The sequence below is a fragment of the Aricia agestis genome, chromosome 15, assembly GCF_905147365.1.
Source record: "Aricia agestis chromosome 15, ilAriAges1.1, whole genome shotgun sequence".
In the NCBI taxonomy this organism is placed as follows: Eukaryota; Metazoa; Arthropoda; class Insecta; order Lepidoptera; family Lycaenidae; genus Aricia; species Aricia agestis.
Window position 1 is genome coordinate 11,149,966 of NC_056420.1, and position 14,194 is coordinate 11,164,159.

Genomic DNA, 14,194 nt, shown 5'->3' on the forward strand with positions numbered 1-14,194 from the left:
TGAAGCGGTTCACGGCTTTTTCACACCCCCTTTATCTTCGATGTTAACAAAGCTAGGGATTTAGAATTTCGGTGACTAGGAGCAATTATTAAAACTAGCTTAACCTCCAAATTACATAACATTACGATAAATAGTTTAAAAGTTACGGATGATCAAAGTTACTACATTTTGTCACTCACTGACTGACAGATCATAAAAATTCTAAGGTACTTCTAGCAGACTTAGAACCTTGAAATTTGGCAACAAGGTAGGTCGTTATCCACAATGAAAGGAAAAATTATGAAACTGGCCAAGTGCGAGTCGGACTGGCGTACATAGGGTTCCGTACCGTAAATTTGTATGGGAGCCCCCCTTAAATCACAAGTTCATGTACTTTTTATTACTTAAATTAAAGTTGAAATACAATTAAGTTTTTTCTGAAATTTTCAAAAACCTTACCTTTATATAGAGAAAAAAAGGGCACAAAAACGTTTTTGTTGTATGAGACCCCCCATTAATCATTTATTTTATTTTAGTTGGACTATTGGCTTTTATAGCGACAACAAAAGTACATAATTTGTAAAAAAATAAAATCTCTGGCTATTGCGGTTCTCGAGATCTAGCCTCGTGACACACGGACGAACGATAGACGGACTGCGAAGTCTAGACTCATTAGGAATAATAGGCTCCTAAAAACTAAAAAGTATTATATAACTTTATTAAATAAAAGAAAAGATTTTTATGTTTGTGGCTTTGCAAGAACATTAAAAATGAGTTTCGACTTCATAATAATTATTTTACGTACAAAAGAAAAAATAGTGTTAACAAAGTTAACAATGAAACTATGACAATTAAATTCGATTAAAATATAAATGAAATCAGAACTGCGAATTACGATGTACACTGGAGTGTACATCGTAATTCGCAGTTCTGATTTCATTTATATTTATATTTTATCGAGCGAGTATGGATACTCGCTCGATAGATGGTGTAGCCATCCCTTTATACCGGTGTCGCTTGTTTGCGGAGTATAATTATTATGATTCAAAAGTTGTTGGGCTATCGTCATAGAATTTGTACTTTTACGACCTGGAATATATGTATACTTAGGCCCACTTGCGCCAGACTGGGTTAACACGCTAACTCTGAGTTAAATTATACTTCGAATTTAAATTGACAGCATGTCTTGCACCACCAAGAGTTAGGAGTTAACCTCGTGTTAATTTTTTAAATTTTTAATCCACCGATGTCGGAGGGTTAAATCAACTAACTCTGGGCTAGTAATATCAAAACTGAGATTTTTCGGTTATGACTTATATACTTTGTTATGTTCAGTAATAGGTACCGGTTTTATTTTGTGTTTAACCATGATAAATGATCAGTGGTTGTTATCTGATGATGATGAAGAAATTATGGAATACATTAGTTCGGACTCGTATTACAGAAGGATTGTAGAACGGACCGATCTGTTTAGGGTCCCGTATTTACTCACAAAGAGACAAAGATTTCCATCCAAGATTTCGCCTAGAAAAAGAAATTGTTCTCTTTTTATTAAATAAAATTGAAAATAATTGCAATATACAAATGAGCATAAAAAGTAATTCCCTACCAAAGTTTAATAATAATATCATTGGATTAGTGCGTCTTTAGTGAACTCCTTTATAAATAGGTAGACTAGACAAACATTGGACACAAGTGTTTTTTCCCAATTTTCATCATTTTCCGCTTAATTTATTTGCACAAAATATCACAATTCACAACACAATGCGACATAGAACCACGTGTCATTTCAAATCTGACATAAGGAGATAGCCTTATTTAAAGTACTGTGGAGCGAGAGAGAGCAGTACACTTAAATTATTCAGCATTCGCTCTATCATATTTGGCTGGATGTAAAAAGAATGAATGAACATGACTTAAGCCCGGGTTAGTTGACTCTGGGATAAATTCTTCTGGTGCAATATGTAGTATGAATTAAAAAATAATTAACGTTAAGGCCCACTTGCGCCAAAACTTTGAGTTAAATAAATAACCCGGGGCTTAATAACTCAGTGTTAAAGTTTTTAATTTTTAACTCATACTACATATTACACCAGAAGAATTTATCCCGGAGTCAACTAACCCGGGCTTATGTCATGTTCATTCATTCTTTTTACACCCAGCCAAATATGATAGAGCGAATGCTGAGTAATTTAAGTGTACTGCTCTCTCTCGCTCCACAGTACTTTAAATAAGGCTATCTCCTTATGTCAGATTTGAAATGACACGTGGTTCTATGTCGCATTGTGCATGCGTGTTGTGATATTTTGTGCAAATAAATTTGGCGGAAAATGATAATTCAAAATTGGGAAGAAACACTTGTGTCCAATGTTTATATCTAGTCTACCTATTTATGAAGAAGTTCACTAAAGACGCACTAATCCAATGATATTATTATTAAACTTTGGTAGGGACTTACTTTTTATGATCATTTGTATATTGCAATTATTTTCAATTTTATTTAATAAAAAGAGAACAGTTTCTTTTTCTAGGCAAAATCTTCGATTGAAATCTTTGTCTCTTTGTGAGTAAATACGGGACCCTAAACAGATCGGTCCGTTCTACAATCCTTCTGTAATACGAGTCCGAACTAATGTATTCGATAATTTCTTCATCATCATCAGATAACAACCACTGATCATTTATCATGGTTAAACACAAAATAAAAGCGGTAAGTACCTATTACTGAACACAACAAACTACATAAGTCATAACGGAAAAATCTCAGTTTTGATATTACTAACCCAGAGTTAGTTGATTTAACCCTCCGACATCGGTGGGTTAAAAATTTTAAAAATTAACACGAGGTTAACTCCTAACTCTTGGTGGTGCAAGACATGATGTGAATTTAAATTCGAAGTATAATTTAACTCAGAGTTAACCGTGTTAACCCAGTCTGGCGCAAGTGGGCCTAACACTGAATTAGTAAGCCCCGGGTTATTTATTTAACTCAAAATTTTGGCGCAAGTGGGCCTTAGACAAAGAGATTTGGTGCTAAGCTAAGTATAGAAAAGTTTTAACGTGACCTGAAAAGAAAAGAAACCTTAAAAAAAGAAATGAAATCCCACCAAAACATTAAATGTAAAAAGGAGCCAAGCAAAATATTGCATAGCCATGCAATATATCTATCGTAAAAAGTTTTCAGATCACATTCAAGACAAGCCTTCAACTTATTTTGTAATTTAAATCAACATTCAGTGAATTTATCAATAGTTTTCTTTATTTTATAATTATTATAGTGGCTTGGCAATGAGCACTAGAGAAATAATCATTAATCAGCGACTGATTGGATTTATTGGCTACCATCGTCCACATGCGTCGTTACATACTAAAAATCACTTTACGCTTGCCGTTTGTGTAAGTATGAACTACCCCAAATATGAATTTTTATATTTTTTTTTTGTGCTCATTGCCGAGCCACTATAATAATTATAAAATAAATAAAACTATTGATAAATGCACTGAATGTTGATTTAGATTACAAAATAAGTTGAAGGCTTGGCTTGAATGTGATCTGAAAACTTTTTACGATAGATATATTGCATGGCTATGCAATATTTTGCTTGGCTCCTTTTTACATTTAATGTTTTGGTGGGATTTTAACTTTTATTGGAACGGAGTTCCTCGGCGATCGCGCGTTCGGACCATAAAGTTAATATACCTAGCGGAATAGAGAAACAGAGGCCAGAGCAAGAGAGATGTCACTATCAGTAACACTGCGTGGTAAAAAGAGACGTGTGATACATGACAGCCACTCTTTTTCTGACGTCCAGTCGACACGTGCCGCACGTTGACAATTTAATCTCATAGAAATCATGTTCAATCATGCTTGTGTAAGTGCATACGTTCACATATTTTTACACACAGATGAAACCAATTTCGGTTTTGTTTGACAGCTCGAGATTGTTGCTCTATTCCGCTAGGTATATTAACTTTATGGTTCGGACAGAACGATATTTTGATCTGACACTTTTTTATTAGTACCTAGGCATGGTATATGGGCAGAGGGCGTTGATAGTATTCCTGTGCGTCAACTAGATGGCGTTTTTTGAGAATAAACCGACACATCGCTAGTATTCCTGGGCGTCAATAGATGGTGTTCTTCTTAATATTTATTTTTTTGAGTGTATATTGTACAGGTTTTTTGAACATAAGAAATAATTTCGTTACATTCGGGTGTCCCTTGACACCTCTCAATTTTTTTAATAGTTATTTTTGTTTTCTTTTTAAAAAAAAATTGTTCCTTAATTTTGGCGGCCCTGGAGGGCGGCGCTGGGTCAACTGAACAAAATATAAAGACATTAATGTGGAACCGCTCTAAAGTTCTAAAGAGCCTTCCAAGAGCGGTTCCACACTAATGCTGGTGCTGGCACTCACATTGTCATGTATGGCCACTGGCCCTATAGGCCAGTAAAGTGTGACGACCGCTGGTCCAGACTATCAGGCTGATAGTATCAGCTGTGTACCTTCAAAGTTTCATTACAATCGGTTCAATAGTTTTGACGTGAATAATATTGGTATGGATAGAGTGATTTTAAATACGGTCTTTCTTTACCATGGCAATATTCAAAAAGGGAACAAATATAATGACCACCAAAAAATGCTCTGATACCCTAAACTTGTTTACCAAAAAAAAAGATACCACCAAAAACAGAAAGTCTAAAATTGCAATACCTACTACCAGCTATTTTAGTCACAGCTACACTTCAAATTGTAATCGAACGCCAAATATAGTAAATGATCACCAAATATAGTAAATGATCACCAAATATAGTATATGATCACCAAATATAGTAGATGATCATCAAAGCGAGCAAATCAATGCGATATTCTGTCCAAATAAATCACTACAATAGAGATGATGACAAGGTCAAAGATTAGCGAATTTTGTTAATAAAATAAAGAAATCACGGTAAAAAAATAAGTGTTCCCAAAATTTCAGCTTGATAGCATTCAATGTATTTTTTTTGTTAAGCGCCTTCAAAGTTGGATATTCAAGTCGTTTTTTTTTTCAATTAAATTTCTTAATATTTGTTTACCATTCGATAACTTATGCAATTAAAAGCAACTTTTGTTATGAAACAACTTTCATAAACGCAATATTTAATATACCTGTCGAACAAAGTTGTCTCCCGACGCGTACAAACTACGAAAGACTGACGTCGTACAATCTCAGGAACTACAGGTCCGATTTAAAAACTTATCTCAGTGTTAGATAGATAGTTTATTATATTATCACGCTAAGACTAATACGACCCAAAAAACTCAGGAAAATGTGGGGAAAACAGGGGAAATATTTTTTATGGGAAAATGTACGTTTTCTGTAAAATTCCTAATTTACGCGGGCGAAGCCGCGCGGTACATCTAGTTATTAGGCGGGTCCACACCAAGCGAGCCGCCTCGGCCGCGGCCCGCCTCACAGTGTTTTAGAAATCCGCAAAATCGGACATGTCACATGACTAAGTTAATGCAATGAGTCGATGGCGTCTTATATTTCAAATGCAAGAGTAGAACTATGGGCATTTGTGTGCGCATTTTACTTCGTTTTTGAGAAAACCAATTTTTAAAATAGACATTTTTTGACTCCCTGAAAACGAAATTATTTTATTTAAATTAATTACGAGTGTTTGTAAACTTGCTATCCAGTTGATTAGATTGATCATTAAGAGAAACAAATTTTGTACTTTATTTCATTCCTATAATTCAAGTAGCTCCTGAGATTTTAATGTTTTTAAATATTTAGACTTTATTTTTTTTCTGCTTTCCTATATGATTTCCGCATTTTCTGTCCAAACTGAAAAATACCTTGGTATAGTCTTTACACTACAATATTTTTATTTTTTGTGAATTGCGTCTCATACCAGAGATTTACGAATTTCTAATTTTTATTCGCGCCTTAAAAATTTTAAGAGCAAAGTTTCATCGAAGTCACACACAGTTTCCCTGACGTCAATACCTGTCAGCGTTAGCGCTCTCCATTGGCTATTGAAACCATATATGACGTAAAATAGGATCAATGAAATATGATAATGTAATACGCAGATATGATCAAATGATCATATATGTATATTGGATCCTATATATGATCATAGAAATGATCCAATATATATGATAATGTAATACCCCCTTACATTGATTTGAATGGGATGACACTACGATGTTGCCACTTTTTAATTTCATGACTTTTTTGACAGACTGTACATAGCGCAAAAAAGGCCAAAAAAAGACGTTTGTTGTATGGGAGCCCTCCTTTAATATTTATTTTTAGTATTTATTGTTATAGCGGCATCAGATGTACCTACATAATACTATATGTGAAAATTTCAACTCTCTAGCCCACAGGTTCCCAAACTCTTTTGTTTCGAAGATGTTGGTCCATCATACAGCATACTGCGGACCCCCTGTAACACCCCCCCCCCCCTACAATACTAATCCTCATCCATGAAACTTGCTATTATTTTAAGTAACAAATTATCCGCCTATGCCAGGGATGGCGAACCAATGGCACGCGACATGAAATTTTGAGCATATCAATGATCACGATCACGAAAAGTGGCACGTTTCCACAATATGATATAGCCACGACTTTAACTGGGCAGCACGGCATCGGCGAGTCTTGACCTCTTATGACACACTCTTTCTGAAATTCTAAATATTGAATATTGCAAGTTATTACAAAAACAATTTCTGAGCTTCTTACAAAGACTTCTATTTAAACTGATGGCTTCTTATGACATTGGCTGCCTATATTCATAGGAGAAGTCAAGTTGGGTCACTTAATACATTTTTATAGACCCCCGTTAACGACTTGTGAACCCCCATTTTTTTTCCACGCAAGCGTAGACCCCTGTCGGGCTCCCGTGGACCCCTGAGAGACCACTTGGATCACTTTGGGAATCAAAAATCTAGCCCAGAGTTTCTCGATCTTTCGGCTCCACGAACCCCTGTTAAAATTTCCAGTGACAGCGAACCCCTAACTAAATAAATTCGTAGTTTTTATTTGAATAAAAGGTAACACATAAAGTGACATCATTTTGAAATCAGCTTGACGAGTTTCATCTACGGACATTTTTCGTTCGTAAAACTATAATTTCTAGTTTTACGAACGAGAAATGTCCGTAGATCACCGCCAGTTATCATTTTACATTACGTAAATCTCCCTGTCGTCGAATGGCGAACCCCTAGGGGTTCGCATACCCCACTTTGAGAAACCCTGCTCTAGGCTCTAGCCAATACCGTTAGGGCCGCGCCACACTGGAATGGCAGCGGCGAGGCCGCCGGAGGCGAGCACTATCATATTATGACGCTGAAAGTGCTCGCCTCGCCGCTGCCCACGGAGTATGAGCTCCGTGCCGCAGCCATTCCGGTGTAGTGGGGCCCTTATTAAGTTACAGCATGACAGACAGACGGACAGACAACAAGGTCTTAGTAATAGGGTCCCGTTTTTACCCTTTGGGTACGGAACCCTAAAAACAAAAGTGTTTTTTTTTTCATAGTAAACGCTCTCGTAGCGAGTAAATTACCCAATTAAAAAATCAATAAATTAAATATTGATTAAAAGCAGAGCCATCTATTGTCATGGAACATGTAAATAAAATAACAAATGAAATATCACTTTACTAACATAGCATCAGTATGGCCCAATTTTATGTGCAGTGACTCAATCAATAGTTCCTACAGCAAGTTGCGCAGATGGCGGCACATGGAGTCAAGCTTAGCTCCTTTTGTTATTTGAATTAGTAAATTGTATTAAAATAATAAAATGCAACACCGTAAAACTTGGAAAAAAATAGTTTCATTATTGCCTTTTGTAAGTTTCATTTTGATTACGTAATCATTTATTGTGACAAAATAATTTCTATTATGACTCGAGCCAGCGGCGTCGCGCGCCGCTTCGGACAAAAATAGGACATCGATAAACCGCCATCTTGCGTTAGTTGCGACAAGTTTCAAGAAATTAGGTGCAGTAAATTTTGCTTGTCGCACGGTATGATTGTAAGCTAAAGTTTGAAATCCAGTGTTTATTCTTTTAATGGTAAGTTCAAGGAAATAAACATAAAATAGTGGCGCAAAATTCAAGTTTATCATAGAAAATTTTTGGACAATTTTATAATATACGAGTTGAGTGTTGTTTGTTCGAGCCCGCTAACTAACAATGACAAGAACGATCGATTACTTGCCTTTATTAGCAATTTTTACATCTAAATACTGTAGACGTGATAAACAAACAAACTATATTAACCTTTGTTTATTTCTTTTCAGCCGAAAGCGGTTTTTGATTCATGACAATGTTATAAATCGATAACAAAATGAGTGTAGTGAAGCAAGTGAAAGTGGACAATTGGGGGATTTATTTCCTCCAGCGGCTCAAGCATTTCTTCAATAGAACGGATTACTGCGACCTGACTCTGCAATTTCAAGATAATGCCCAGTTGAAAGTGCACAGGTTAGTACTGAGCGCCTGTACCGAATATTTCGAGCTTCTCGAGCGAACATGCGAGATGTACGAGGACCGGCTCGTGATGCCCGACGACCTGCAGGCCGACGTCGTCGTGCCCATAGTAAACTTCATGTACACCGGGCAACTCGAGTTCAAGATGGATCTACTGGAGAAGCTGTATCAGACCTCGCTAGTCATGAACATGCCAGTTCTCTCGAAGTTGCTCGACGCCCACCGCCAAAATCTACCTACTGTACCCAGGCCAGGGCCTGCCCATAGTTACGGCAAGAATTCTAAGCCAGACCTGTTCAAAAAGAAAACTGTCGCACCCTCAACGTCTTTGAGTGGTGGCACTTATAAACGTACCTACACTTCAGCTTTTGAAACAGTTAATGAACCAAAACCTAAAAGATCACAGGTTATTACTAAAGTGGAACCTGTCACGAATGGACATCAGACTGTGATAGAACCGTATTTCCCTATTGTTTATGAAAAGAATAAACACACAGATTTTGAACCTAGGCCGACACGATATGAACTGCCAGAAGAATTAGATGAGGATAATATTACAGATAATTCGTTTTCAAACATATCATATAACTCAAAACCTCTTGTGGTGCATCCAGAAACAGTCAAACAATATGGAGTTAAAAAACCAAGTTTGTTTGAAGATCCATCTAGCTCCAAAAAATTCTTCCGATCTTCACCTAATGATATAGTTGAATGCAGAAAAATTTCAATGAATTCGAGCATATTTGATGATGGCACTGAAACTACGCTTCATGAAGAGGAAATTAATCAGTTCAAATTTCTGCATAGAGAGGAGCACACGAAGGATGCAAGTCAATTATTTGATGAAATTATAGAAGAAGGGCCAAAATTAACAATTGAAACTAAAGATTCCAAACAAGTCAACAATATAGATCATGCTAAAATTATAAGTGAAGTACTTAAAAAATATCCACACCTAATGAAGAGCAATAAAAACATTAAACTAAAAATATTGGACACACCTGGGAAGGTCAAGAAATCTAAGACTGTGCTAAGTCAAATTAAGAAAGAAACTGTAAGTGTGAAACCGGAACCAGAGACCTCAGACTTCACTTATCAATCTGATGTAATTGATTCTAAAGAAGCTGCAAGACTCATAGCTCTAGGAGCTGAGAATGTACATGGACCTTGGATTTGCCTTATATGTGGCACACCGGGACGAGCACTACATTTCACAACATATTATAAATTCAGGCGACATCTTGTGGAAGTTCATAATGAAAAACCTATGCCCAAAATCTGTGAATATTGTGGGCTTAAATCTTTGAAACGAAATTACCTTCTTTATCATCTGTTTACTAAACATGGTGTACCACCACCACCAAATTATTCTTTCCCCAAGTGTAATTATTGTAACTATGTTGCTCTAACTGAAGCTTTGCTTGTTAAGCATAAAATGTCCCACAATGAACATAAAGGTTTCCGATGCTATGTTTGTACATCATCATTTGGCACTTCCAACCAACTTCTTGCCCACATCCAAGAGTCTGGCCACAAATATGGTGCTGAGAGAAAAGCTAATTTACAATGTATTTATTGTTTGAAGGTATTTTTAAGAGAAGCTAATTTATATACTCATTTGAAAACTAATCATAAAAAAGCTGCTATAAGTGATGGTATTATTGAGAACTCAGATGAAGAATCATATGCACCACGAGTCAGAACAGATAAAATGAAGCAGGAAATTCAGATTCAAAAGCAGTGTAATGAGTCGGCTAATGTGCATGATCCCTTAGATGATTCTTATGAAAGCATTCAATACCAACTTGAACAAAAAGAAGACGGCAATATAGAACTAGTCACAAAAACTGTGACTACTCCTAAAACTCAAACTAAACATAAAATATTAAATTCTGGGCTAGAATCACAAAGTCAAATAATACAATCATCAAACACAACTCCCAAAAATAAAGTTTTCTATGATAATAATCAAGAAAGTAACAATTTCACAGAAGAAACAGAACAACCATCATCTAACAGTGAAGAAATTTTGTTAATAGATAATAGTGAATACATCATACAAAACAACCAACTCATCCCAAAAAAAGAAATTGCTAATGATGAATATATAATACCAACTTCAATTGCTGGGAATTCCCAAGCAGCCATGCCTGTTATAGCCGCTGAGACACTTCTTGAATTTCAGAATACTCAAAATACTCAGCGTCACTCTTCAAGAATGATTTTAAAGAAAAGTGCAAATATAAACCAACCTATTCAAATTGTTGTCTCAAATGAGGAAGAATATAAAGCTCTAATGGCATCAAATCACTCTATAATTTTTGATAACAGTGACCCTAATAAAACATTAACTGTTTTGACTTCACAATCGTGTACATCACTTGAGACAAGCACTATAGACTTGCAAGCGAGCCAGTCAAACGAAATGAATATTCCTGACAACTATCCCATTAGTGTGTCTGAAACGATAACTGGGGATAATTCTAATATAGTAGTTTTATATAGTCATCCGATTGATGACCAAAATAAACATTTTCATCAGCAAATAAGTCAAAGTATAGCAGCACAATATGTTCAGTCTTCATCAATAATAAGCCAAAACTTTGAAACTGTGACAACTTGTTCACCTGTAATAGGTGAACATGCTGTAAGCACTAGCATTGAACAACCATGGCAACAAACATTACCTGTGTCTACATCACAAACAACTGTTACATCTATTGAAAATATTACGAATACTAATTTAAATGAATTGCCTGAAATTCAACTTGCAACATCAAAGGAGTTACCCATTGAAATTACTCAACAATCACTGGTGACCACAAATGAGATGGGTCAAACTGTAGATGTATATAATCAAGCAGAAGGTATACCAATTTCTCAATCAATGATTATGACTCAGAACCCCATGCTTATTACAGAAGAGATAACAACAAACAATGAAGGAAATATCAACAGTGAAGATGAAAATCCAGAGACAAACTCGCTAAATTTGCTACAACAGAATATTATTACATCTGAAATTCCGGAACATTCTAGTGTTATTGTTGAAAACTCATCACAATTAGATTTATCTGAATTAACAGTCGTTGAGACTTTGTGCGAACCAACAGACAGTGGGTCAAACAATGAGTCAGACATAACTGCCAATATTGAAATGATTGAAACGCAACCTGTTGAAACAGAAGAAGTTACAGAACAAGTGGAAATTGCTCAACTTGAACAAGAAATACCCGAGTGCTCTACAAACACACCTGGGTATGGACAAGAAATTATTAACCCCACAGAAGAAGTTACTGAATATATTGCAGAAACTTCTGAGCTTAATGTAGGACTCTCAGAACACACAGCTGAAATTATAGAACCTAGTCAAGAAATTACTGAACCTACAGAAGACACGGCTGAACAAACTCTACAAATTACTGAACAACACCCTGAAGAAGTAACTGAGCATATCCAAGAACATTCTGAATGTACTAAGGAAATCTCTGAAACTAGAAAAGAAAGCATTACAAAACATTTGACGGAAATTTCGGAGCTAGAAAGTGAAATCCATATTCCTGAGTATCCACATAAGGATGAGGAAACTAAAGATACCTTAACTTCAATAAATATACAGCAAGGAAAAGGATATCAATCAATAAATATTCCTAATGATTCAGTAACAGTTGATGTTCAACATAATTTGCAATCGCAAGAGAAGTCAGTGTTAAATAACTGTGAAGGTAATTCTCATTTTATTGAAGTTGATGGCACAGAGAATCAAATTGTAGAAAAAGTTCAAAGTGATAATGAAGACGAGACTAACATTTCAGAAGAAAATATGGAAACTGGAAATGAGAATGCTCCTCAAATTAATTCCTGTATTACTAGCGAACCAGTTTCATCAAAAAATATTAATAAACCAGAAATTGAAAATTTAACTTCAGAATGGTCAGAAGACGATAGTGATAGTCAACCAGAAAAGGCAATCACAGACTCAAAAGAACCAGAACCTTCATCAGAAGTAGAAGAGTCAATTGAAAGCATCCAAGAAGAAATAAATAAACATCTTGCTACTTCTGCACAAAAATCTTGTGTGGGGAAAGAACAAAAAAAAGATTTGGATGCAGTTGAAATAGTGGTGCCTGCCAACACGGCTTTGCCAAATGAAAAAATCTCGTCACTCCTTGATGATTGGGATGATAATGATACTCAAGAAGAAGATACAACTACTGACCAACCAACTGAAGAAAAAGTTGCATCTGAAAAAGAAAATTCAAACCAAATTGAGCCTGTTGATAAGAAGAGTGTCAGTGAAAATATAAATAAGGATAATGTACCAAAACCTGATAATATTAAAAGTTTAGTGAGTGATTGGGATGAAGAAGAGGAACAAGAAATAAATAACTGACTGATCTGATAGTCCTAAGTTAGATGTGTGTATTGTCACTTATAATACCACAAGAGCTTCAAAATTATCGGATATTTCCCGATAGGTTCGTTGCAAACAAATGAAGGATTCAAGTTTTTCAGGTTAAAAAATCACGAGCGCGAAGCGCGAGTGATTTTTCCTGAAAAACTTGACGACTTTATTTGTTTGCAGGGAACCTTGAGGGAAATGCCAGATAATTTTGAAGCTCGTGTGGTATTCGGGGGATTATTTTTCCGTCCCAAATGTCGGCCAATATAATTGCACCATGAGACACAATTGAATTCAACCTGTCAGTTTGACGTGTTTGTCTTTTATATATAGCAACTACCAGAGAAAATTTTCAAAAAATTATCAGTATAATACCATGTAGGTTGTACCATGTGACGTCGAATGGTGCAATTCTATTGGTCGATATTTGGGTCGGAAAAATAATCAATGTTATAAAATAATATGTTCTGAATGTAAATCATGCATTTGAATGTCTCTTGCATCTTAATTCTAGTATGATTAGCAAATATTTATTATTTAAATAGAAAAAAGCCTAAACATACCAATTGGTATGAATTGTATATTGTGTAATATTATCACAAGGTAGTTAAGTATAAATAAAAATATTTTTTTAATGTTTGTTTCTTGCACTTTCAGTATTTAAATTGAATATACCGTACTTAATGTACTATTACCTGCTCTGGTAAAAATATTTCATTCAATCATTGTGTAGATTTGGGTAGATCAATTTACGTTTTATATGTAAAAAATGCTTTGTAATATTATCTTAATTAATAATAATTGTAAATAGTTATTGTGATTTGTGCATTTGAAATTATGTATGAAAGTGGTTAAACTGTTGTAGAGCCTGCCAAGAAAATAAAAACCTTTACTTGAACATACAGAAAGTCTATAAGAATTAATTACAGTTGAGTCAGTTATTTTTTCCCTCACAGAAAAAGTTACGGAAAAATTGCTGAATTAACTAATAATGATTATGATGTAAGGTGGGCCAGCTAAAAAACCCGAAAGGGAGGTTTATATTTTCTATCTCTCCTTTCAAAGTATATTGTATACATAGAAGAGAAGTAATTAACTAATAAACAAGATATTTATAAAATATTTCTTTCATTTTTGTTTCTCTTACTATTGTTAAATTACTTACTAGCAATAGATTTAAAAATAAAAACAAAATCACTATAAAATATTTCTTCTGTACTTTATTTTGCTTTCATAAATAAACATATTTTTTGCTTTTGAATATTATAAATTATTATCAGAATTAAACAGTGTATAAGCAAAACCAAAGTTTAATATCACAG

The 14,194-nt window shown here is 35.0% G+C and overlaps 1 protein-coding gene across 2 annotated transcripts; it reads left to right on the forward strand.

The window, feature by feature from the left end:
* Positions 1-7,944: 7,944 nt before the first annotated feature.
* On the forward strand, positions 7,945-13,981 carry LOC121734398 (uncharacterized protein PF11_0213). Of its 2 annotated transcripts, none has more exons than XM_042125007.1 (3): positions 7,945-8,053; positions 8,281-12,901; positions 13,335-13,981. In XM_042125007.1, the coding sequence occupies exon 2, from the start codon at positions 8,328-8,330 to the stop codon at positions 12,861-12,863; it is 4,536 nt and encodes a 1,511-aa protein (XP_041980941.1). In that variant the 5' UTR covers positions 7,945-8,053; positions 8,281-8,327; the 3' UTR covers positions 12,864-12,901; positions 13,335-13,981. The 2 variants fall into 2 exon arrangements, with proteins under 2 accessions (XP_041980941.1, XP_041980942.1); XM_042125008.1 differs by having other exon boundaries at positions 8,281-12,898; positions 13,317-13,981.
* Positions 13,982-14,194: the final 213 nt, after the last annotated feature.

Coding starts and splice junctions, on each gene's coding strand:
- LOC121734398 (XM_042125007.1), top strand. CDS start 8,328: ATGAGTGTAGTGAAGCAAGTGAAAGTGGACAATTGGGGGATTTATTTC.